Source organism: Gymnoscopelus braueri (assembly GCF_963280865.1).
Source record: "Gymnoscopelus braueri genome assembly, chromosome: 3".
NCBI classification, from domain to species: Eukaryota; Metazoa; Chordata; class Actinopteri; order Myctophiformes; family Myctophidae; genus Gymnoscopelus; species Gymnoscopelus braueri.
The window spans coordinates 57932152-57960041 of record NC_137612.1 but is presented as its reverse complement, the minus strand read 5'-3'; the positions used below and the strand labels follow the sequence as shown (position 1 = coordinate 57960041).

General features: G+C 41.1%; 1 protein-coding gene across 1 annotated transcript in view; it reads right to left on the bottom strand.

The window, feature by feature from the left end:
- The window catches only part of LOC308082047 (uncharacterized protein), a gene marked incomplete at both ends in the record, with an annotated part of 76956 nt that extends 63677 nt beyond the window's left edge, over positions 1 to 13279 (bottom strand). The window contains 2 exons of the mRNA XM_080423657.1: positions 8707 to 8844; positions 13006 to 13279. Coding sequence (XP_080279783.1) covers positions 8707 to 8844; positions 13006 to 13279 — 412 coding nt within the window. The remainder of the gene's footprint in view (positions 1 to 8706; positions 8845 to 13005) is intronic.
- Positions 13280 to 27890: the final 14611 nt, after the last annotated feature.

Below are 27890 nucleotides of genomic sequence, written 5' to 3'. Positions count from 1 at the left end.
CCCCACTGAAATAATAATATTTGAACTTGGGACCCCCCAAAATAACCCCCACCCTGACAAGCACTTGGAATTGAAGGAGTTGAGGCATTACATGTACATTTAGTTTTTGTGAAAATAGTAGATCTACAAGCTCAAGCTCACAACAACGCGAGGCATTGTTGTGAGCTTGTAGGTTGGCTATTTTCACATCTTTGCCCCTTTCTTATGTTATTTGACAATTAGGCCAATGTTTGACCAGTTTTTATAGTATAGGCTGTTGATTACTATTGATGCAGTAATGGTATTTTTTCATTTCATTTCTTTTTATTTTATTTTTAGGTATTAAAAAGGTCTTAAAAGTCCTTAAATGGACACTTTACTGTCATCTGGGAAACCCCCAAAATCATGTGGGGAATCCCCTTGGGGTCAAGACCCACAGGTTGAGAACCACTGGTCTAACGCACCACAGATTGTTTTGGCTGGTCGTCATGTCAATCATCCTCTCTTTTATTGAAAGTCTATGTCCTTGTAGTCGTTTGTCTCGGTCTCGTGCCACTTCTGCCGTTTCGCTTGGACAGCAGTCATGTAATTATCCAAATATATCAAATATATTTGAAAATGGTCCTGATCGTATGTGAATAAATCGGGAGGTCTAAGATTGGATCTTTGAACCCCACACACTATAGGATAATCTTGCCGGACTATCACTTCTGATCTGGCTTGAACACATTCCTGACCCAAAATCACCCTGATTATGATTTTGTGTGAGCTCAGTTTAAAAGTGTCATTCACACCAATAATGATAACTATAATGATAATTACGTTTTCAAAATTGAAGGCTGGGTTTCACACCTCAACTATAACAACGACAGATGGTGAACAATATTGTTGGGATCACTTTCAGAGTGATTTGATGAGCGATATTAACGACACTCAATAATCCATCGCTTGACCAGCTCATGTGTCCTTGTGGTTAGAGTGTCCACCCTTGAGATTGGGAGGCTGGGGTTCAATTCCCCAGCCGGGACATGCCAAAGGCTTTATATATGGGACATGCCTCCCTGCCACTTTCAAAATGTTCATGTTCAACAGGTTTATAGAATGTTATATTCATCAGTGTGGATGTGCACACATGTGGTGGAAACAGAGTTACACTTTTTAACCACCTGCCCAGTGTACCAAGACATCAGAGACACGTACTTCCCATAGACACCCAAAGTGAGTTTGAAATCATGACCAACCACAAAAAACTCCTATACCCACTGGGAGAAATACAACAAGGTACACAGCAGCAAGGTTTGTGAACTGTTGCGATAAAAGAAGGTTAGCCAATGGAATACAACCACCCTAAGGACTACTACTCCATTGAGTTTCCTGCACTATCTGTACCGAGTAGACCTCTAGTCCTGCTGCACATACTGTATAAACAGAGCTACTACCTTTAACCACATCTTAAATCTGAGACTTGTTTGTATACTATTTAAATAGTTTTTGAGAAGAATGCTGCTAATTTCCCCAAAGGTGACTGCAAAAGATTGCTGCTATTTGTTTCAAAAATCTTTATACCCTGCATATATAACATGTATAACAACGCAATGTGACATAGCTCTGTTTAACACAATGCTGTACCCCCTCCAACTGTACATACTTTCCCCATTTTCTTAAATAGTTGTTATTATATTTTGACACTTGCTTTGGCAATGTAAACATATGGTTTCTCATAACAATAAAGCCCCTTTGAATTGAATTGGATGGATGTTCACATCATTACAGTTATCTTTATAGTTATCCCTCTTGATGTGGATGACCCTTAATCAATTAAGCAAAAATGGTCGCTCTACAAGCTCACAGGGCGTCACAAAGCTAAATCGGGCTATTTTCGGCAAAGATGTTCAGTGTACAGGCCAGGGGAAAAGGAGAGGACCTCGTATATACACTCGGTAGAATTTCTGCAAAATAGCCTCCAATGCTAGGACTGCAGCATTCCTTTATGAGCAGTACTTCCATATAATGCTGTAATGACAACGTAGCTATCGGAAGGGTCATCAAAAAAACTACTAAACCGAAGGTTACAAAAATATAAATGTTCCTTCTGTATTTAGTGATGTAAATGCACACTCATTTTGTAATGATTGAATACTTTATTAGACAAAACATTAAGACAGCACGGAAGTACAGTAAAACACGTGGTTCTCAACCTTTTAGGGCAGCGACCCACCAAAATAATCATATTTGAACTCGGGACCCCCCACCCTTATAAGCTGGAATCAGTGGAATGTAGGAGTTGAGGCATTACATTTAGTTTGACTCTGTTCCACAGATCAAAATTGTGGAAAAAGCCATTCTACAAGCTCACAACGCCTTTTGTAGCTTGTAGATCGGCTATTTTCACAATATTTGCCTCTTTATACTATTTAACCATTTTGGTCAATGTTTGACGAGTGTGGTTTGTTGATTACGTTTGATGTTGTAATGGTACACAGTATGACTTTAAATAAACCATGTAGGCGAACCACTATGCTCATGGGCCTACAGTATGTGATTGGAGAGTATGAATGTAGGGCGAGCTCGACTTCCATGCCTGCCTGTACTACCACAAGGCTCCATATATTTGTTGTACTTGTTTGTGTTGAGACTGGCACATTGTGTGATTCCTTCGCTTTGGTATCCATTAATTGTCATTGCCATTCTGGATTAGAATAATCGTCCTTCTGTTTGTGTGACAACTTCACTCATGTACCAACACAGATGGGAAATTATATTGTCACTAACAAGTTCTCCCCTGTCTTCAGATGCACATTTTAAACAAAGCATTTGACACAAACGGCAACTAAGGGTTTCTATCTTGAATAAGAATCATGTTTTTATTTATCATCATTTCAATGCCAGCCTTTCATACAAACTGTACCATTTAAGGGATTTCTCCTGCATGAGTCATCTTGTGTCTTTTTAAATAGCCTTTTTCACTAAAGCCTTTTCCACAAATTGTACAAAGAAAGGACTTTATTCCTGAATGAATCATCATGTGTCTTCGTCGGGTAGACCTTTGATTAAAGCCTTTGTCACAAACACTGCAAGTAAAAGGTTTTTCCCCTGTATGTGTCATCATGTGTGTTTTTAAATCAACCTTTCGCCTAAAGCCTTTGTCACAAACGTTGCAAGTAAAAGGTCTTTCACCTGTATGAGTCATGCTATGACTGTTTAGCTCAGCCATTGCAGAGAAGCCTTTGCCACAAATTTCACAAGTGAAGGGCTTTTCCCCTGTATGTGTCATCATGTGTGTTTTTAAAAGAGAGTTTTTAACAAAGCCTTTGTCACAAATGGTGCAAGTAAAAGGTTTTTTCCCTGTATGTGTCATCATGTGTGTTTTTAAAGTACACGTTCGACTGAAGCCCTTGTCACAAACGCTGCAAATAAAAGGTTTTTCCCCTGTATGAGTCCTGCTGTGTTGGTTTAGAATAGCCTTTTTCCAGAAGCCTTTGCCACAAATCTTACACGTTAAGGGCTTTAACCCTGTATGTGTAATCATGTGTGTTTTTAAATCACGCCTTTGTTTAAAGCCTTTGTCGCAAACACTGCAAGTAAAAGGTTTTTCCCCAGTATGTGTTCTCATATGTGTTTTTAAATCAAACTGTTTACTAAAGCCTTTGTCACAAACGCTGCAAGTAAAGGGTTTTTCCCCTGTATGAGTCCTGCTGTGTCCCTTTCGATCAGCCTTTCTAAGGAAGCCTTTGCCACAAATTTCACAAGTGAAGGGCTTTTCCCCTGTATGTGTCATCATGTGTATTTTTAAATGCGACGTTCCAACATAGCCTTTGTCACAAACGGTGCAAGTAAAAGGTTTTACCCCTGTATGTGTCATCATGTGTGTCTCTAAAGTACGCTTTCGACTAAAGCCTTTTTCACAAACACTGCAAATAAAAGGTTTTTCCCCTGAATGAGTCCTGCTGTGTTGGTTTAGAATAGCCTTTTCCCAGAAGCCTTTGCCACAAACGCTGCAGGTGAAAGATTTTTCCGCTGTATGTCTAAGCATGTGTATTTGTAGTGCACTCATTTTACTACAGCCTTTGTCACAAACCGTACAAGTAAAGCATTTCTTCCCTGGGTGACTGCTCATGGAGTTTGTTTGTTTTGATGATTTCAGGTCTTGGCTGTTGTGGGATTTCAGTGTGTTTAAAGCTGACTGAGCTTCCCTGGTCTCTTCCCAATCCTCATCAATGTCAGATTCAGAACAGTGTGAAGAGAGGAGCTGGTCATCACTAGTTGGTTGTGAGGTTCCACAGTCCTCTACATGAGCTTGTGTTTTCATGTGTTCAGTTGAGGTGCGGGCTAGAGGCTCTGTCTCTCTGTTTTCATCATCCTTACTTTTCCCTGCTAGTAATGTCAATGTTGACCCATCAGCCTCCTCTGGTGTTTGAAGTAGCTCCTCTTTTATCCGTGAAGGCTCTGGTTCCTCCTGTTCCAGACTGGGGCTCCTTTCCTGCTTTTCAGGGGAAACCTCCTCTTTACACACAGGGAGGAGCAGGAAGTCTAGGCAGAAGATAAAATGAGGGTAAAGCATTGAATGTTTGAACTTAACATTTTCTCTCTCTCTGTTCAAGTTGTTCAGTTGCAGATAGAAAAACACATCTGTTAGCATAACGTTATGTTCTTGCAACAGCGTGAGTCAACAGAAAAATAAATCTCAATCTACATCAGCAGAGCACTACTTCGCTTAACTCACCTAGTACAGTATTTAAACATTTATTTTGTCCAGACAGTCAGTACAGGTTCCCCGCCCGGCTGCCCTCCCCCGAACACGGGCAAATTGTGTTTGTGTAGACGCTCGACAAAGCCGGATGCACCACGGTGGATTCAAACCCAAAACCTCCGTGGTGGTGGGCAGGGACTTTACCACTGCGCCACCTGAGCGCCTTATTATTATTATTATACAGCTCAATCAGCATCCTCAGCTCCACTGTCATTGCTAGCATTTGCTAATCCTTCTTTTTCTGGCAGCCATTGATCACCACTGGCATCATCCTCACTTGAGTAATGATAGTTGCTTCACTATCCTGTAGGATTTTCTATCAATTTATTGGGGTAATTATGCTACGTAGCTCCGCAATGTAAAGTGCTGTGTTGAATGCAGTTGCATTCAGGTGGAAGCATGTCTGGGGCAGCTACTAAAGCCTGTATATGTTATTTTCAGCAAGCTATACCGTTATCATCAGGTGATATTATTATGATTTTAGCCACTCTAATCATTACACTAGCTACTGTGCATTGGACCGTTAGAACATAACGTTTGTTCCCGATGTGCACATTGGATACTGTCAACATGAATTGATATTTAAAGGACCATACTGGTGTTATTGCATGTTTAGCCCATTGAATACAATTTGCATACAGTACCATACTGTATGCATAGCTAAATGGGTAGAGAGGCTGCCTTGGAAAAAACAGGTTCCAGGGTCAAGTGCCCGGTCCCGATCTATGTTTCCAAGTGTCCCTAAGCAAGACACTTAACCCCTAGCAATTCCCCTACTATTTACTTCTATGCTTCCTTTGGGTAAAATCATTAGGAAACACTCTATACATTTCCATTATTATTCGGATGATACTCAATTATAGCTATCGATGAAGCCAGATGAAAGGGATCAACTAGCTACACTTCAGGCATGTCTTAAAGACAAAGAGTTGGATGACCCGGAATTACCTACTCCTCAACTCGGAGTATTGTTATTGTACTTGGCCCTAAGCACCTTAGAGACAAATTAGCATATGACAATTTGACCCTAGATGGCATTACCTTGGCCTCCAGGGCCACTGTAAAGAATCTGGGAGTTACGTTTGACGAAGATATATCCTTTCAATCCCACATAAAACACATTTCAAGGTCTGTCTTTTTTCACCTGCGTAATATTATTGCAAACGTTAGGCACATTCTGTCTCAAAATGACGCAGAAAAACAAAATGACGCATTTGTTACTTTTAGGCTGGACTACTGCAACTCGAGCTCGTAATTATCACAAATAAGTCTCTAAACAGCCTACAGCTAGTCCAGAATGCTGCTGTGCGTATACTGACAGGAACTAGAAGAGATCATATAATTTCTTCATTGACCTCTCTGCAGTGGCTTTAATACAGATAGATATAATAGAATCCTCACCTACACAACTCTCAATGGACACGAATCACTGTATCTCAAAGAACTCATCGAGCGTTATCAACCCGCTAGAACATCAGTGCGTTCACAGTATGCAAAAATTCTTAAGGTTCCAAAAATATCTAAGAACAGGAGGCAACGCATTTAAGTTTCAGGCACCTTAGCTGAGGAACCTTCTCCCAGTTTTTTGGGTGTACTACTCCTTTAAATACAAGGTTGCTCAAATTCAAAAGCAAAGTGTTCTATTGTCACCTGGATGCCGTGTTGGGTCGGCATCTTCTATCCGCTCTTCATCCTCTCCTCCCATCTCCTCTTCCCTTTCTTCGCTCCTTCCTGCTCTCTCCTCTTCCTCTGGCAGAGGAGGGAAGGGCACAGGACCGTCACCTTCACTCAATCTCGGACGGCCACGTTTACGCTTCTTAGGTTTGATCACCACACACTGTACCGCAGGGGAGGGCTTCTGAGGTTCCACCACCATGTGCTGTACCGTCACACTGGAGACATCTGTGTGTGTGTGTGTGTGTGTGTGTGTGTGTGTGTGTGTGTGTGTGTGTGTGTGTGTGTGTGTGTGTGTGTGTGTGTGTGAGAGAGTGAGAGTGAGAGTGAGAAAGAGAGAGTGAGAGAGGTACATTGAATACCAATTTAACAACTATCAATTACTTTCTTAAGGACTATTTAAGATAGATAAACACTGCTTTTTTGAAATGTGTAGTAGGGAAATATGAAGTATTGTTAAAGTTAACAGGGGCTAGTTACTAAAAGCTAAGTTACAAAAAATCTAATTTGTACTTATTTGGTCATTTTGCATAATCAATCGCCTGTATTTTAAAGGCGATCCTTTTCCCTGTTCATGGTTTTGACAGTGAAAACCTGTTTTTGTCAGGAAACTTAGTGAAAACACATCTATACTACAGGTACCTTAGTCAAAAAGTAACTACCTACGCTACAGGTTATGATTGAGAGTCAGTGACTTCAAATTCCTGAACAGACCTTCCAGCATGTCAAATGGACTGTCCATTGCCTGTCAGAAAATGATTGACCCTGAAATGGTGTCATTTAAAAACGTACTTACTAAAAATACTTCCTGTTTATTCGTTGTGGAAAAATGGCTTCATCTCCGTTTGATGTTTTTTGGAAAAAACAAGCCACATTCAACTGGCCATAACTATGTAACAGATACAAATTTCTCCCAGATTCTACGAGACCCCCGTGCGTGTAATGAGGCAATCGCCGTGAGGACGGCGATCACGGAAAATGGGGGGAGGGTCTACAGCTCTTAGAAAGAAGCAGTTTTTCAGCCTGTTTGTTCTGCTTTTTTATTGTCCAGTACCTTCTTCCAGAGGGGAGAAGTAAATATATAGACGCCTTATCAGACGTCACACTGATAAGAACTAGTATGCGCCTGCAGGCCGGCACCAAATAACCCGACTGCTCATAAGATGCAATGGAAAAGTGGTCACAGCACTCACGTCCCATCAAACTTTCAGAAGCAGTGGTGGAAGAAGGCTTAGAATGTTTACTATGATCTCTCGCTCTTTAAATATGTATAATACTTGGTTTATGTTGTGTGTAAAGGATAAAAGCGATTCTCAAAGCAGTTGTCCTCCAAACCCCACCTCCAGTCGCTGTCATTACAACGGAGGGAGTGCTATGATCACGGCAGCAGAGTCTGCTTCCTTGCGCAGCTGCAGCCCATCGGCCTAATTTATGCAGTGTTGGGCGCAGAATAGCAGACCTCCAAGCTCACAACGCTCGCATCCGCAGCGTGTTGTGAGCTTGTATGTCAGTTATTCTCGGCGACAGCATGCATGCCATGCAACACCGTTGCGTGATGAAGTAAATAACACACACGCAAAGGCTTGCTAGCTCTCATGCATTGAAGGAGGCATGAGCTCGGCTCTAGGCTCTCCCTAGGCTGGCAGAGGGAGTGTAGCGCCCAGGATTACATAGACAATTGGCACTAGGTGAAAAAATGGGTTACAAAAATCGTGGGATAAAACATAAAAAATAATAACAATAACACTCAAGAGGAGGTTGAATGAACTGAAACCAGTGCTCCTCAAAACACTTGGTTTGGGGAGCTGTTGGAATTGATCACATGAAACCTGCATGCAGTCTCAATGTTTGTTTGAACTAATATAATATACAACTTGTGGAACATCCCTCCTGCTACTGTTAAGTGACATTTATTTATTTACTTATTCATTTAACAGGGACAGTGCACATTAATCAACATTTCAGTTTTCACATCCATGTAAATGAGCCAGAGTTAGCAAAGAGCTAATTTCTGTAGTCCCTAAGCAGGCTGTTAAAAGTGGTAAAATAACTATCAGTACAAAACAGACATATCAATACAATAAGACAAGTAAACACAGGAGACAGAACAATTACGATAAATTATTTAAAAAATGACACCAGTGACAAAATAAGAGCTGATAATTACCCATTACAAGTTTGGTTTGCTTTAAGCCATCTCTTAGTGTCGAATTCAAAGTCGAATAATTGGTCGTCTCTCTTAATTCAGTAGGAAGAATATTCCAGTGATGGGAGGCTCTAACAGAGAAGACATTCACACTCACGTGTCGGGATATTGGGGATAACAATGAAGGCATTCTGACACGGTAGAAGGCATTCTGACACGGGTTCCTCTTTAATATGTGGAGGTTGTGGTTCCTGGACCAGACTGGGGCTCCTCTCCTCATGTTCAGGGGAAACCTCTTTACACACAGACAGAAGGAGAGAAAAGGTAGCATCAGCACAACATCCAAAAGGGATTTTCCTATTGGATGACAAGACATTTATTTTCCAACTTATTGATTTGTTTAGTCACAATCACCAACGCTATTTATATTGTCTCTTCATTGCCACAACAGTGATGTGGAAGGGCTTGCACAGAGTTCCATTGAAGTAAAGTGAATTACTTTACTTCAATGGCTACTTGGTCCGATCTTTTTTCACTCTAGTCTACACCAAATCTCTTTGCCAAAAATAGGCAATCTACAACCTCACAACGCATCACTTTGTGGCGTTGTGAGCTTGCAGAAAGCAATTTTTGGCAAACACTCCCCCCAGAATAGTCTGTTGGGGTTCAAGTGGTTAACTGCTCGGAATCTACAACAGATTACCAAAGTCCTGACATCACTCGTCGTATGGAGAAGTGTTCTCTCTGTAACGCACAGTATATCAGGCTGCAGCATAGCCCCGCCCCGCCCTCCCCTGTCTCTCTTCACCCCCTCTGCCCTCTCTCATTCACTCAGCAGGGAGTGTGTGTCATTGCGAATTTGCGACCTCAATGCTGCTGAATGCGTGAATGCTCCGCTCGTTAATTAATTTGCTCCAGGTGCGGAAGCCCAGAGGCTCATTAAAGTGGGCATAAGCAGAGCCTCCACGACCGTTTTGGTTGACAATGACAAAGATAGTAGTTAGTCGAGCACTGTTTGGCAATACTTGTTGTTGCTACGGAGCATGCTAATGAGTGCTAAGTGCTAACAACAAACTAGAACGGATGTCACTCGTTACAATGTGGAATAAAAACGAGGGACGTCTCCCCCTCCGCTATCGTCAGGCAACAGTGTGTCGGACATTTGTTCTCAAAGTGGGATCCGGGGACCCCCAGGGGTCCACAACTAAATTATAGATAGTAATCAACCAAATGGACCCTTATGGGTCTGTAACTCAGTGTACAAATGGACCCTAAGTGGTCCATTTGGTTCCATGTGTACACTCACAGAGTTAAATTAACTTTTTTTTTTACAATATAAATTGGGGTTCCAGAGATAGAAATGCCATTAAATGTGGGTCCGTAGCCTAATGCATGTCAAACTGGAGGTCCTTGAAATTCAAATGGTTGAAATTCACTGCTGGAGCTGTAAAAAATTCTCTACCTCCTCCTTTGGCCACCTGAAAGGTGCTTTTTTAAGGCTCTTTTAAATGAGCCCAGCGAACTGCATGTTTTGAGGGATGGAGTTAGAGGTCTTCAACAGGGGGTCCGCGACCCCTAGGGGGTCCGCGGAGGTACTGCAGGGGGTCCGCGAAATTGTTGTTTGATTAAACAATATTTTTGTTTGAAAAAAAAAACCATTTTTTCTTTTCTTTTTTTCCCAAAATGTCAAATTGTCTTTAAACATAACATGAATCCATAGCAAACAGATAAATGGAGGCACAATGCACAATAACATGGTATGTTTATACATATTCTGTAGAGAATTTTTATTTTGCACACCTACTGGGGCAGGTGCGTAGAGGAGCAGGCAATATAAAACACAATTGTATACATAAAAATACAATATATGTGCCCACCCTACCCTACGAGGTAGGGGGTCCCTGCTCCATCTCCCCATCAGTTTGGGGGTCCCTGGCCTGAAAAGGTTGAAGACCCCTGAGACTATTCCAATCCTGGGTGGCAGTGCTGTAGAAGGAGAATTTGCCCATGTTTGTTTTATGGGTGGGTGGTACCAAATTGTTGTTAACGCTCCCTCTGGTATTGTGACTGTGGGTGTCGCTAACTTTTGGAGGTATTTACTCAGATATGCGGGAATAGGGGGCATATCGGGCAAATTTGCATTTACAATTTTGAAGGCCAGTCCCATTTTTAGTTGTTTAACCCTGTCTTCCACCCTGAGCCAGCCTAGGCTGGCAAAATGGGTGGGAGAAAGGTGGGTCATGGGCCCCAACCAAGTAGCCGAATCAGTTTGTTTTGGGAGGTTTGAAGCTTAGTCTTCAGTGACACTGAGGTGTTGGAGTACCAGGAGGTGAAAGCATAGTCAAAAAGTGGTTGAATCAGGGCCCCAGAGAGGGTCCTGAGGGCCTGAGGGTTGACAAAAGAGGAAACTCTGCCCATAAATTTGGTTCTCTGGTTAACTCTTTTGACCACCTTTGTAGCCATGCTTTCACCCAGGTATTTGTCAAGGATACAACCCAAATAGGTAATCTCTTCTTTGCTAGAGATAATTGTGCCGTCGACTTTGACCTTGAAATCATTAATGAATGAATGACAAGTTTTCACTGTTGCTACACTTAAAAATATAAAATAACAAGTGTGAACCATAGTCATATTGTATAGCTATTGAGATATTTGGCATAAGTATTGAGGTATGACATTTTGTCTATCGTGCAGCCCCAGAATTTGCAAGTAGAAAGTAAAGTGTTAAAATTGTATCATTTTATAATGCAGATTAATTTTTCGGGCAAGTAGAACATGACCTGTAATTGCCCGAGGGCACAATCATTAAATATATAAATACTGCTACAGTAACACAATAAATAGAAGAATTTATGGATTTGACGCTGTGATCGGTAGTATCGGGATCGGCAGATACTGCTTCCAGTGATCGGCCCCAAAAATATTGTAATCATTTTAGAAACAGTTCATCTTTTACTCAAGAGGGACAATGCCTGTTGCAAGTTGATGATGTCATTTGTCTATACATGTGGTCAAGCCCTATGGAATGTATGGAATGCTTGTGCAAACAGAACATATTTAAAATATTGATTTGATGCTCATATTAACCTTAGGAAGCTCGATTTGTTTCTACTGTTCAATAAAAAAAAAAAGGTACAATCCACTCAACTCCATCCACAAATACAATACTTTAAAATATGATCTATACTACATTTGACAGGGACATAAAACGTGATGCTAACAACAGAAACGACTGAAGCTTGGTTTCATACAACTAGAATCCATTCCACAATCAGACAGAAGTGGAAACATCTGCAGTGACAAAACATAACATCGGTTCTCAACATCTGAAGTTGTTTTTTATTTGCACATGCATTCCATAAATTCCATAGGGCTAACCCCTACATGGACAAATGACATCAACTTCAGACGGGCATTTTCCCTTTGAGTAAAATATGAACCATTTCTACAATAAAGAAAATATTTAAGGTTAAATGTAGTATTTTAGTTCTAGAGGACAATTATAATGTAGGCTATTAAGGCATGAGGCTTATTAGCCAGGGATCCTTTTAGAGTATTGTAGCTACCCACAAAGCTATTGGGAAATGTAGTCCAGCTAGTAGAGTATGATGGCTACATGTGAATACAAGAATGCTCGCCCCAAAACATGCTCGCCCCCGGTCTAATCCGGCGACATCGGAACGGTCGCCACCAGGTATATCTAACCATAACCTCAGTAAAACCATATCTAAACCTAACCTTATTCCAAACCTTCACCTCAGTAAAACAATGCCTAAACCTAGCCTTATTCGTGACCGTAACCTCAGTAAAACCATGCCTAAACCTAGCCTTATTCCAACCCTATCGCCAGAGGAAACGTTGTCATTGAACGTTTCTCCAGAAGGTTTAAGGTTAGGGTTAGGGTTAGGGTTTAGGGTTAAGGTTAGGTTTAGGGTTCGTTAGTATGCAACGCTAAATCGACGATTGACTGTATATGTTTCTCATCTGTGCGTTTTTGGGCGACCGGGCTGCTTATTCCTAATCTCTCAAGAACAGATTCAGAGCTGCGCTTGAATCTGTCGGGAGCCGTGTTGAGAACCTATGCACATTGGTTACAAGTGGGCGGGCCTTCAGATCGAAACTCATTTAACAATAGCGTCCTCGAAGCCGACAAAACCACGGAAAGATATTCACATTTAAACTTGTTCTTTCATCATAGAAACAGGTGGGCTTATAACCAAAACGATCCATGTTCTTTGGGAGAAATGGTTTCCAGTGAGCATGTGTAACCTCAGTAAAATGAGAACCAGTAACACCTCAGTAAATAAGAATACAAGAAAGGCTGGGGGCAGGCGGTCCACGAATAAAATGGGGGCGACAGTGTTTTTGGGTAATCCTTAACTACATGAAGTTAAACTGGTGTTGAAACGCATGTAAAAACATGGTAGGCCTAAATGAATGAAGCACATGAACCAACCTGCTCTGTGTAGTTTGATGTGTGGCTGTAGCATCACGTCCAGCAGTTTGTTTTGTCTCTCCAGCAGAGTTTCTAGTGTCTTTATCTCTCTCTGGAAGAGGTTGCACATGAACTCTGCAGCCGCACTGAGGCGCTCCGACACAAACACTCTGACACGAAGCTTCACACGACAAACATCATCAGCACCACGCTGCTGTTCGTCCAAAACACACAATAATATCTCCTCTCCCACCGACGTCAGGTGTTTGTTTACTGACAGCCGTACAGACTCCATTTGACTCGTTTTATCTCCTTTACAAGGCATTTTTGTTGAGACTCTTTATTGTCTTTGAGGTTAAACAACAACTACGAACTTACTCCCCCCTCACCCCGGGTCAACGTCGGCGTTGCCAGATTCTGTGAAAGAAATGAGCAACCAGGTCTAGGAAAACAACAAGCCCAAAAGAAGCAACTATACCACGATCTCACAACAAGCTCTCACAACTTCTATTTTCAAAAACTCAATAAAACGTGGAATATTTGGAAAATTTAAACATTCTAACAACACAAATGCTCCCTGTGGCACAAAACATTTTCATGAAAATATTTAAATTGAGAAGCACTGGTATAATAACTAATAATTAAAACAAAATGGAAGCAAGCCTAAATAAGCAAGTACACGTTAGAAAGAAGCCCAAAAAACTGCAACGCAACTACCAATATTTACAAGCTACTTTATAGAAAAAGAAGCCCAAAGTAGCTTATAATAAGCCGACATGGCAACACTATTTGTTACGCACTTACTCCCGCCCAGAGCCATAAAGAGAGTTCTGACACTAGCGTCGACTCCCAATGTAAGAATGGGATGCGGAAGTGCTCTGTCTATCTCAATGAGGCGTTATTATCATAGAGGTATAATATCATAGACATGGGCGGATTGCCCCGCCCCCAGCTATCATTTCAATGAAAGTGCTCATTGGCGTTTTGAAGCATAGACATATAAAGGTAGACGCCTCCTCTGGCTCTGAAGCGTCGGCATCTCGGACGCACTTCCGCTTCCTCTATGCTTCCGGGGGGGAGCTGGAAACTTCCGTGTGCGTCACAGAAGGGGGCGTTCGGTAGGCCAATCAGAGGCAGGTGGGGTGGGTCTTTTCTTAAGAGGCAGCCGCGCAGCAACTAGTCAGTTAGACGCGCTGTGATTGGCCAGTAGTTAACGTGATGTGATTGGTCTGCCCCCCGGAAGAGCCTTGTATTGAGAGACCAGTCGTTACAATGAACTGCAGAGGCCAATGAGGTATCTAGGTTTCTATATCTATGTTTTGAAGCACCCGGAAACCTGCCGGAAGTAGAATTATTGGTTCGATTTTGTATCCCCATAGAGTTATGAGCATGCGCACTAGTGTCCTTTTTGCGTTCTACGGCAGCCCGTGTGTCAAGGATTGAACGCGAGATATTTATTAAATACACTCGAGATGCATATTTATATGTAAATGCATATGTATGTATGTATAATATGTTTACATATTTATATGTATAAATATAAATATCTCTCAGTATGTTTTGCGCGTGCATGCATGTATTTCTCCCCGCCTGCAGTTCCAGCTTTGGCCACTGGGGTGGCAGCTTCAATGTTTCTCAGCAACTCTCTCTGGGGGCTTGGTTATTATGGATCCCACGCCAGCTCTTGGAAAACCCCGCCCCCGCAAGCTAGTTTAGATGGAGGCCCCGCCCCTTCATTTCACTTCCGTCTACGTCAGTCGCTGTGTGAGAACCACGCCCCGCCCGGTCGAAACACCAAAGAAACGGGAACGGCCCGCCTGGTCGAAACACCAAAGAAACAAGAAATCCACCCGATAACACATTCTAATAGAGACACACGGCCGGAAGCGGAAGGCCTACAAATCCACGCCCACTTTTGACACTCGGGGTCCGTTAGAACGATGAACTGCAGCTCTCAATGCAATCTCTATGAGAGGCATTGTAAAATACCGTCATTTCACTGGTTAACTACTGAGGCTGTAGCTATTTTTTTTGTGTTCTAATAATCTGTCCCATTTGTTTAATTTGTCCTTTTTAATGTCCCATATCTTTCATCTCGATATACTACCCACAATATACTATAATATACTCCATCAGTATGTCAAAACCGCTAGCATCGGAGATCCAGACTTTAAGTGGTCGCATCACGGACGCATCCCTTGAGGTTTTCAATACCCAGAAAACTGGCGAAAGTGGCCGTTTTCAATAGGTTTTGGTCATTATCTCTGGAACAGAAGGTCCAATCTGCTCAGTTCAAAGCTTGTTGGATGCGTGACTGTGAGGACATTAAGCACGCAATGACACATTTTCGGGTTATTTTTGTTTTAGGGGAGGCGAGATCTTAGTTGGGCAGGCGACCGCCTCTCCTGCCTCTACAGTGGGTACGCTGTCGGTCGGCGCTCGGCGCTCGTAAAGACAGTGATGTCACTGAAATGCCTGTCTGCTGTCTACCCTCTGCTGTGTTAGCATTATGGGTAACTCGTTAAAGTGGCAAATTAAATGTGAAACACATCAACTATTAAGAAAACAAGAAGATATGTTGACAAAGACACTCCATACATTTGGAAACATATTTTTATTTAAATCAATATCGTCTTCAGTTAATGCAGGATAATTTTAAAAGTAGGCTAACTTTCATATCCTCTCATAGGGAATGCATTGGCAGCTGCAGTTCATCGTTCTAACGGACCTCGAGTAGCGGCGCTGTCTCAAAAGTGGGCGTGAAATTTGTAGTCCCCGTGTGTCTCTATAGGGCGGAAAACCTCATCCCGCAACTGGAACGGTGGCGCGCTCGTCAAACATTGGACTCTCAACCCCAACTATACGTGATCGAATCCCAATGCTGATGCTCCTTTTATGAAAACCGCTGACCTTTTTTTTTTGCCGATAAAGTATAGTTATGGACAGAGTGGTGTAAAGTAACTAAGTACATTTACTCAAGTACTGTACTTAAGTACGATTTTGAGGTATTTTTACTTTACTGGAGTATTTCCAAATTTCTATACTTTTACATCTACTCCATTACATCTCAGAGGTTAATATTGTACTTTTACTCCACTACAATTATTTGAAAACTTTAGTTACTTGTTACTTTGTAGATTTTGATTATTATTACAAAACATACAGTAACCACATTGTGAGCTTGTAGATTTTTGAAAAGATGTTTTATGCTTTTTGAACTTGTGAAATGTGACTCTGACATTCAGTACTTTTGGTACTTTAAGTACATTTTGATGCCAATACTTTTGTACTTTTACTCAAGTACATTTAGATTTCAGGACTTTTACTTGTAACAGAGTATTTCTACATTGCAGTATTGATATTTTTACTTAAGTAAAAAATGTGGGTACTTTTTCCAACACTGGTTATGGACAAAACCATGACGGAGGCGCGCAGTCTCAAGCGAACTTGAGCCACGAGAGGCACCACCGAGCGAGCTAAAGCGAGCGAGTTGCCGTGCCGAACGTTGCGAAGTTCGCTTGAGCCTACTCAGCGCCGTCCGAGTTACGTACCGATAGGGACAGAATAGTAAATCATGTTTTAGGGCAAGCATTTGCCCCAAACTGTGTGAGTGTGTGTGTGTGTGTGTGTGTGTGTGTGTGTGTGTGTGTGTGTACATTTCGGCCATTTGAAAATAGCAGATCTACAAGCTGGTCGCCATGCCATGCATTGTGAGCTTGTAGATCTGTTATTTTCTAAATATTTTTATACATTTGGAAAGATGTGAAATGGGACATTGTGCATAATGAGTACTTTTATTTGAGTACTTTTTAACTAATTATAGTTATAAGGACTTATAAATACTCATAATACTTTATGATCAATAACTTTAATGCATTAATTTATAGCGGTGATTATAATATCCTGTCCTACATTATAGTTATAATAAATACTTTATGATCAATAATAATCATATCCTATTTATTGTCATCACTAATTCGCTCTGTGTGTTTAGGCCTAATTGGTGCTGTAAAGTAAAAATAATAAAATAAATAGCATTAAATTATGCAGGAACTATGTTCTGCTACACCTTATAATCACACTTTAATGCATTAATTTATAGCAGTGATTATAATATCCTTCCTACATTATAAAATTATTATAATGTAGGCTAGAATGCTTTAAAATGTGTTATGATTATTTCTATAAATCATCGTGAGTAATATACTATACAGTTCTTATAACGGTATTTATAGTCGCACACGACTATTATGAATTCATGTATTATTATTTAAACCAATTTGTAATAAAAAAATAAAACATGACGTTCTGAATGGAGGTGGCCGCAGTGAAACCGTACTGCTGTGGTCACGTAGCACGGAGAAATTATTTTCTAAGACTAAGTTTGACGTTAATAAATACATTAAATAGCGCAGCAGGACAAAAGGGGCGGTGTCTGCTTGCATCACCAGGTCGTTTGAGCAGCGCAGGCGGGGTTTGAGCAGCGGGGGCGGGGTTTTCCAAGAGCTGGCGTGGGATCCATAATAACGCCTCAATGAGATAGTTCCGATGTTTGGAACTATAGCCCAGGAGCCCGCTTTGCGGCGAGATCAAAGCGTGTCGTTACTCTCTTTTCTACACTCTGCTCCTGCCTTGTCCCAGTATCTACAAGCTGCCGCAACGTGTTGTAAGCTTGTAGATCTGCTATTTTCATTTTGAAAAATGTGGAATATTTTTAAAGACATTTTAACAACACAAAGCTTGTATGGGGTGGGGTCCCAGTCATGAAATATTCATCCAGGCACTGTTGGCTTTCGCCCCCTCTTGGAGGGAGTTTTGTAACTGTCACTCAGTGCAGGAAGAACAAGCTACTCGCATTTCTTTTTACTTATGTAAAAGTATCAATCCCGCAATGCAGGAGTAATATAGTAAAAGTCCAATATTAAGAATGTACTTGAGTAAAAGTACAAAACTATTGTCATCAAAATATAAATTACTTAAAAGTACCAAAAGTAAAAGTACTCATTATGCAGAATGTCCCATTTTAAACGTTTTCAAATGTAGGCTAAACGCAAAACTGTTGTGAGCTTGTAGATCGCCCTAATAGTACCATGATCAAATTATTGTAATGGAGTTTTGGACAAAATACAATGTTTCAACCTCAACGATATACAAACTACACAACATAACTATTACTAAAGGATTGCAAAGGACTACACAGGAAAGCTGTCACAACCTTCCCTAAAAGACCTGGAGCAACACTCCACACGTCCAAGACTCTTCTCCCTTCTGGCTCCCAAACTGTGGAACTGTTTGTTTGGGAGCAGATCGACAAGCTCAAAACGCGTCGCTTTGCACCCCGGTTCGAGCTGGCAGATCTGCAAATATTGTGTGACACTTTAGGTTAATCAAGCATTAATTTACGAAAAAACACAACAAGTTAGAATACGGAGATAAAAGGTTTCTGCCCGACATAAATGATATACTGCTGCCAGTGCCCAGAGAGAGAGAGAGGATGTTAACTTGTCCTTATGTCATAAGTAACTTGCTGTCATCCCACGTCTATTGATTGATTGATTGACATTTTTATTAGGCAAAAGAGTGTAAAACAACACATGGATAATTCCATCAAAGACTTTGAGATTGAAATAAAGGGCTACAATGTCATCAGAAAAGACAGAAATCTCTCTGGGGGTGGGGTTTGCATCTATGTGAGATCAGACATTATTTACGATGTGATCCCAGATATGGATAACAACCCCACTGAATCGGTCTGGGTCAAAATGTTATACCCACATGCAAAACCACTGATAATTGGCGCCATCTACAGACCCCCAGATCAAAATGCTTTTTATGACTTGATTGAGGATCATGTGGCGGGTTTAGGAAACTCTGAGACGGTACTAATTGGTGACTTTAACACCTGTGTTCTGAAGAAAGACTCAGCTACCTTTAAGTCCCTCAGAAAGTTCTGTGACCTGCACAGCTTTACCCAGCTGATAAAGCATTTTACAAGGGTAGGCATTGCTTCTCAATCAATCATAGACCTAGTGTTGACAACGGACCAATCCAGAATTTCCAAGAGTGGGGTGATTGAGTGTAGCTTAAGTGATCACAATATCATTTTCTGCACTCGGAAGATTCACGGACCTGGAGCTTATTGTCACAGGACAATCAGCTGCAGGTCTATGAAACACTACTCAAGTGATCTTCTAACAACAGCTCTTGAAAAAATGGACTGGTCCCATGTCCTAAATTGCACCTCTGTGGAGGAGTCCTGGTCCTGTTTCAAAAAAGCTTTTTTGTGTGTACTTGATAACATCGCACCCACAAAGGTGGTGAGGGTCAAAGCTAGCACAGAACCTTGGATGAAGGGTGACATTTTGAATGCCATCAAACTCAGGAACAAAAGCTACTCCGAATTCAGGAAAAACAAAAGTGAGCAGCTACTTGAAAAGTGCAGAAATCTACGAAATGTAGTTACTAAATTGATCAGAAATGCCAAAAAGAATTTCTTAAATGAGAACATAGAGGCAAACAAAAGCCACCCACAAAAACTGTGGGAGGCACTAAAACAATTAGGCTGCAACGGAAAAATTCAGACTAAATCTACAAACATTTGCATTATTTCAAGTGGCTCGCTCACTACCGACAAGCAATTGGTAGCGGACTGTTTTAACAGTTTCTTCACCACAGTTGCAACCCAGTTGGTAAGCAAACTCCCTCAGCATTCAGGTCTGTATGGCCCCGACCACATTCAAGCTCACTATGAGAAACTAGGGGCTAAAAAAGATTCCTTCTTTTTCAAACCTGTATTGACTGATGATGTGCAAAACAAACTCCTCGCCCTACAGCCAAACAAGGCCACCGGCCTTGACAACATCCCCACCAGATTCCTCAGAGACGCAGCGGTCTCCATTGCTCCCATAGTAGCCCACATTACAAACTTATCCATCAGTCAGTGTCACGTCCCACAAGAATTCAAGTTGGCAAGAGTAATCCCTCTATTTAAAAAAGGAAGCAAACTAGATCCTGGCAACTATAGGCCTGTTTCCATCCTTTGTTCCATCTCAAAGGTTATAGAGCGATCAATCCAAGAACAAATCAACAGCTACCTCAGCGAGCGTAAACTGTTGTTTGAATTCCAATCAGGCTTCAGAACATCCCACTCCACTGACACATGCCTACTATATTTGACCGACTACATCAAACGTGAGGTAGACTCGGGCAAATACTGTGGCATGGTCATGCTGGACCTCCAAAAGGCGTTTGACACTGTAAACCACGCAATTCTACTTGATAAGCTGAGGGCGATTGGTTTTGATTGCACATCACTAAATTGGATGAGATCTTACTTGGAGGGTAGAGAACAAGTGGTTGACATCAACAGAACCATGTCCTCATCCCTCCCGGTGAGCTGCGGGGTTCCTCAAGGCAGCATCCTAGGGCCGTTACTGTTCCTTCTATACATTAACGACATGAATGCTGCCTGTAACTGCAAACTGTTCCTGTTCGCTGATGACTCGGCACTCCTGATCTCGGGTGAGGACAAGTTGCAAGTTGAGGAAGCTCTCAGCTCTGAACTCTCAAAAATCCGTACCTGGCTTACCGATAACAAATTGTCTCTACACCTTGGGAAAACTGAATCCATCCTATTTGGGACCAAACATTCCCTCAGTAAAATGAAGGTAAATGACTTCAAGGTCAAAGTCGATGACACAATCATCACTAGCAAAGAAGAGATTACCTATTTGGGATGTATTCTTGACAAATACCTGACAGGTGAAAGCATGGCAACAAAGGTGGTCAAAGGAGTAAACCAGAGAACCAGATTTATGGGCAGAGTTTCCTCTTTTGTCAACCCTCAGGACCCTCTCAGGGGCCCTGATTCAGCCCCTTTTTGACTATGCTAGCTCCTCTTGGTACTCCAACACCTCAGTGTCACTGAAGACTAAGCTTCAAACCTCCCAAAACAAACTGATCCGACTACTTCTCGGACTGGGGCCCATGACCCACATCTCTCCCACTCACTTTGCCAGCCTAGGCTGGCTCAGGGTGGAAGACAGGGTTAAACAACTAAAAATGGGTCTGGTCTTCAAAATTGTAAATGCAGATTTGCCCGAAATGCCCCCTTTACCCGCATATCTGTATAAATACCTCGAAAAAGTTAGTGACACCCACAGCCACGAAACTAGAGGGAGCGTAAACAACAATCTGGTACCACCCACCCATAAAACAAACATGGGCAAATTCTCCTTCTATAGCACAGCCACCAAGGAATGGAATAGTCTAACCCCATCCCTCAAAAGATGCAGTTTGCTGGGCTCATTCAAAACAGCCCTAAAAACCCATCTTTCTGGAGGAAGATAATTATTATTATTTTCTCCATGCTTCCCCCCCCCCCCCTTTTTTTGTACATATATTTTTTAAAGGCTTTTTTTGTACATAGTGGTATTTTTTCTGTATTATCTGTATTTTCATGTTGATTTTTGAACTGTTTGGTTGCTACTATATATGTCTATGAAATTAATTCAAGGACCCCAACAGAAACAAGTCCGCAAGGACTTTTCTGGCCGGACCTTTTAGACAAAAAGCATTACATTTGTGAATTTATTTTTCCCAACCTGCAGGCCCTGCGGAAGACACAAAGACAGAATATACAAAACACATATTCAAAGGTTGCCATTTTTCAAAATCCAAGATGGCCACCATATTGGCTTCAGCACAAATGGAATCATGGATTTTCTGATTTGTTATGCTCTGAAGTTTTCAAAAATGTATAGTTTTCCTTATCTCCCGATAATTTGAACGAACCTTCATTTTTGGACATATAGAACTGGACTAATGTGTATTACATGGCACACAAGAACAAAATCCTCCCAGTTAATCTCAACTAAAGTGGCTCCAGTATACTTTATTGGATTAGGCCCACAGACACTCACTGACATCCTTGAATTTGAAAACCTAAATTTGAGACATGATGTCTTACAAGTCTTTACTTAGGTGTGGTGTCACAAACCTCCTTTAACATGGTACATGATACGATCTTTTACCAAAACCAACATGGTGAAAAATACTATCTTTTACCAAAACCAACATGGTGAATAATATGATCTGTTACCATCAGATATTTCAAGAGGCACTACAGGAGAAAATAATGCATAGGCCTACAGGAGAAGTGGATATATCCACACATTGTTAGGCTACTACTGATGCCCCATGCTGATATTTTATGAATTTGCAAGCTCTCACCTCTGTGTCAGACGCTGGAACTGGATTGGATTGAATATCTCACAAACAGCAAATTACACAAAAAGCAAGGGCCCTCCCTCAATCTAAAGCCACATATCAACACCACTACCCTTTTGATTGATGGATTGAATACTTTATTAGACAGAAATTCAAACAGCACGAGGTACAGTCACACATTTGGGCTCAAACGATAACACAAAAAAGTCCTGGGTACTTGTTTCCATTGTGGTCCTTTGTCCCCTGTGTGAAACTAATAGCCATGACAATTCCATGCTGATAACAGCATTGACATGTCTATTAGTGTCACATATGCCACTGATTATCAAGGGGCGAAAGCTTGCATATTGACTGTCACACCATAATGAATATGATCCGTTACCGTCAGGATAAAACCGTGTTTTTGTCAACCGGGGTGGGGGCAAATTTATATTTTTCCTTAGGAGGGTGGGGGGATACTGAAATAGTTCACGTTTTCTCACTTAACAGTAAACAAACCAAAATACATTATAAGTGTATAGTTTCAGCAACAGTCACATTGTTCATCAGTGGTCACAATGTCATTAATTGTTAATTAGTAAAGTGACAGTGTTATTTTATTTCTTTTTTAGAAAAACCAGTGTGGGGTACCATAAAATAAAATAAACGATCACATAATATGTTGGTAAACCATTTTTTAAAACAATCAATAAGCAAAAACATATGATATGTAATGTATTTGTGCAGGAGTGTGCACAAATACATCCGTCCAACTTTCTTCCCACAATATAGTGTTTACACATTTGTTTATTATGAACATTATTAGAATAAGTGGCACCTAACACACAGACAGTGAGAGATACAAATTGTATATCTACAAATTTTATACGAGATTGATTGAGATTTGACTCCAAACTCCAACAATGATAATATTATCGAACATTTGCTGCCCCTTTAGTTGTCTCTGCACGTACCTGCTGTAATCTGATCTTCTCCCTTCCTCCCTCCCAATCAGCTCTCAAGAGCTGATTAGCTCTTTTTCCCCCATGTTAAGATTGGCCCGTTAGGACCTGTTAGCATTGTCCGTTAGGAGGTGTTAGGATTAGGAACTGTTTGGAACTGTAGCAAGTGTTAGGACCTGTTAGGATATTGCAAGGAAGCGTTAGGACTCAGTTTGCAGTGCCCATGACAACCCCTTTCAGCTTCATAGGTTTTATTGTGAAAGTGCAGACAGGAAGTGTCATGTTTTTTTGTGTTTAGTTTGATGCTTTGCTTTAACTTTTATGTCCACATAAAAGTGTTCATCAAAAGCTGCTGCTGCTCTTTAGGATTTTTAAAGTATCATATCTGTTCTTAAAGGGTAAGACCACTTTAGTAGAGGTTTGGGTTGTGTAGTTACCTTGCCATGATGTAACTCCAAAGGTGGGCAAGAAATAAAAAATAATTGCTCCATTGATTAGAAATTGATAATTCAAAATATGCTCCTCATTGACTTACATTGTACGGTAAAACAGCTCTCAAAGTCACTCTTTTAGCACATAAATGAACCCAAACATAGCTGATTCAGACAATATAGAGCATCACCAAACCCAGTACTGTTTGTTTTTTTAATAAAAATGTCAACTTCCTGTTGATTTTACTATTTGAAGATCTGGATCCGGATCCGCCGATCCAGTCCGGGTTTTCTACTTATTAGAAATGGCAAAATCAACAGGAAGTTGACATTTTTATTTAAAAAAAAAAACAGTACTGGGTTTGGTGATGTTCTATATTGTCTGAATCAACTTTGTTTGTGTTCGTTTTTGTGCTAAAAGAGTGATTTTGAGAGCAGTTTTACCGTACAATGTAAGTCAATGAGGAGCATATTTTGAATTATCAATTTCTAATCAATAGAGCAATTATTTTTTATTTCTTGCCCACCTTTGGAGTTACATCATGGCAAGGTAACTACACAACCCAAACCTCTACCAAAGTGGTCTTGCCCTTTAACGGTTCTTAGTTTCATAATGGACTCAACTTCACTGTAGTTTGGGCACATACTAGAGGCCAATAACTGCTAGGCTATTATGTAGATACCTTTTTTTTTTCTTCTCCTTTTTTTATTATTCCCTTGCTCCCCCTGCCCGTCTTCTTTCTTTTTTTTCTTTCTCTTTTTGGAAACAATCACAAACGATGGAGCTTGTTGCACAAAACCAAATTCACCCACTGTTTTACACCTATAAACCTGTGATGTGACAATAAAGATGAGTCTGATTCTGATTCAGTCACTAATCCTGCTAGTTCTACAGGTGGTCATCATGATCCCATAAAGAGCAGGTGTGTGAGCCAGGTGCAGTGCTTACAACCCAGAGACCAACCAGTGGAGCATGTGTGCACCCATGAAAAAGCCACACTCCTTTCCTCGCGTATTTGTGATGGATGTAAAGATGTACGCCAGGGGTCTTCAATGTTTTTCAGGCCAAGGACCCCTTAGCTGAGAGATAAGCAGTGAGCCACACTACATGTTGTATAAAATTGTGTTGCAGATTAAACTTTTACGTCTTCGTCGAAAGTAGACGATCTACAAGCTCAAAACGCGTCGCAGTGAGATGGGTTGTGAGCTTGTAGATCGGCTATTTTCGGCTAATGTTCCCCTCAGAATAGGAATGTTAGAGTTGACGCTGAAGACCCCCATAGGGTTCCCGTACCCCCTGTTGAAGACTGATGCACTAAGGGGGATTCTAGTCAGGGGATATTAGCAGAAAGATTTCCAATCTTGGAATAAATTCCTTACCAAAAAAAATCTTCACCAATGTGTTTGTAAAGGTGTCTAGTAACACATCTCACAAAGACTGAAATGCAGTTTCCCTAGGAGAATTTTTGACAGCTGCTGAAAGTTGGGGTACCCACCATTTCCCTGCATTTCCATGCAGGGCAAAAACAATCCAATTTTAATTCTGTTTTAAGTAGCATGTGAGGGGTCAAACTAGGGTGTTTTTATGATTCTGAATCCATTGCAAGCATTTGTTTTGCACCAAAACCACTCCTTGGGCTAAAAACGACCATAGCCATCCTTGTCCAGGTATACTTTTTGTGTAAAAAGCCCATTGAGATTGGGCTGTTTTTAGCCCAAGGAGTGGTTTTGGTGAAAAACAAATGCTTGCAATGGATTCAGAATCATAAAAACACCCTAGTTTGACCCCTCACATGCTACTTAAAACAGAATTAAAATTAGATTGTTTTTTCCCTGCATGGAAATGCAGGGAAATGGTGGGTACCCCAACTTTCAGCAGCTGTCAAAAATTCTCCTAGGGAAACTGAATTTCAGTCTTTGTGAGATGTGTTACTAGACACCTTTACAAACACATTGGTGAAGATTTCTTTTGGTAAGGAATTTATTCCAAGATTGGAAATCTTTCTGCTAATATCCCCTGACTATTAGTTTGGGCAGGTAAGAAAGACACTGACGCTCCATGGACCATGGAAGTCTGAGAAAAAAGTGGCTAGTTGTTCACACCAGACATTCCTCCCATGGTTGTTGGTCTCTCATTGTGTAGGTCAGTGGTTGTCTACCTTTTCATAAAAAAAATAATGATAATCATATTTGAACTGGGGACCCCCCACCCTGACAAGCACTTGGAATTGTAGGAGTTGAGGCATTACATTTTGTTTATGTATTATTGTGAAAATAAGCAAATTTCTAAATCTTTGCCTCTTTCTCAGGTAATATTTCACACTTTTCTGTTTTGGGAGTAGGGTATTAAAAAGGTCTTAAAGTCCTTACATTGTCACATTAGATAGACTTATACTGTATGTTGGTTTGTTTACTGTTGAGTGAGAAAACGATGTTGCACATTAAGCTAATCATCTGGGGATCCCCCCTTGGGGGCCCGACCCACAGGTTGAGAACCACTGGTGTAGGTTTCCCCGTCCCATTTGGCAGTACAACGACGAGACAGACACGTGGAAAATTGTGGGAAAGATGCCACCCGACGGTGGTAACTGAGACTAGATGAGAGGAAGGATACCTCTCACACACTGGTAGTAGACACAAGTAAGACGCGCGAACGCTGGAAGCGAACGCAGATTGACTGTGGCTGCTATATTTCAACCACACTGTAGTAGTGCACTCTGCCGCACTCTGCCGGCTGTATACAGGCAGTGCAGCTGCTGGCATTTCAGCACAGAGTTTCGAGTCACATGGGGGCGCGAGCCAATGAGAGCGTGAACACAGACAGACACACAGACAACCCAAGCACGGTGTAATAGTAAGCTCCACTTGGTCGGAGGCGCGGCGATCAGTGTTAATTCCACTCTGAGAGTGTACAAATGGGCCCATAAAGGCCCACTTGGTCCCATTTGTATACTCTTAGTTACAAATAAAATATAAATAAAATATAAATATAAATATAAAGATAAATTAACACACTAAAAGAGTTTAACATAATGGCACATCACGTACTATATGAATTTATTAACATTATCGGGCTTGCCGGAGTAACGCATCACCTCCATGTGCCATATATCGACAAGCCTCAGCTGTCTAACGCAGTGGTTCTCAACCTGCTCAGGCCGCGACCCCCCAAAGTAATCATATTTGAATTTGGGACCCCACAGAAATTATAATATTTGAACTTGGGACCCCCAAAAATAATCGGGAGGTGTAAGATTGGATCTTTGAACCCCACACACTATAGGATAATCTTGCTGGACCATCACCTGATCAGGCTTGAACACATATTCCTGACCCAAAATCACCCTGATTAATGCTCAGCTTAAAAGTGTCATCCACACCAAGAATGATAACTATAATCATAATTACGTTTTCAAAATTGTGCTTCCACAAGTAGAAGGCGGGATTCACACCACAACTATAACGACAGATGGTGAACAATACTGTTGGGATCACTTGGGATCCTTGTGGTTAGAGTGTCCACCCTGAGATTGGGAGACTGGGGTTCAATTCCCCAGCCGGGACATGCCGAAGACTATAAAAATGGGACCCCATGCCTCCCTGCCACATTCAAAATGTTCATGTTCAACAGGTTTATAGAATGTTTTCATTCATCAGTGTGGATGTGCACACAAAATGTGGTGAAAACAGAGCTACACTTTATAACCACCTGCCCAGTGTACCAAGACATCAGAGACACATACTTCCCATATATTACATACACCCAAAGTGAGTTTGAAAACATGACCAACGACAAAAAAAACTGATACCTACTCGGAGAAATACAACAATGTGCGAACACAGCAGCAAGTTTTGTGAACTGTTGTGATAAAAGCTTAGCCAATGGAATACAACCACCCTGTAACTAACCCATTGAGTTTCCTGCACTATCTGTACCGAGTAGACCAATAGTCCTGCTACACATATAAAGAGAGCTGCTACCTTTAAACACATCTTAAATCTGAGACTTTTTTGTATACTATTTAAATAGTTTTGAGAAAAATGCTGCTGTGACTCCAAAAGATTGCTATTTGTTTCAAAAAGCTTTATACCCTGCATGTATAACATGTATAACAACGCAATGTGATATAGCTCTGTTTAACACAATGCTGTACCCCCTCCAACTGTACACACTTTCCCCATTTTCTTAAATAGTTTTTATTATATTTTGACACTTGCTTTGGCAATGTAAACATATGGTTTCTCATGCCAATGAAGCCCCTTTGAATTGAATTGGATGGATGTTCCACATCATTACAGTTATCTT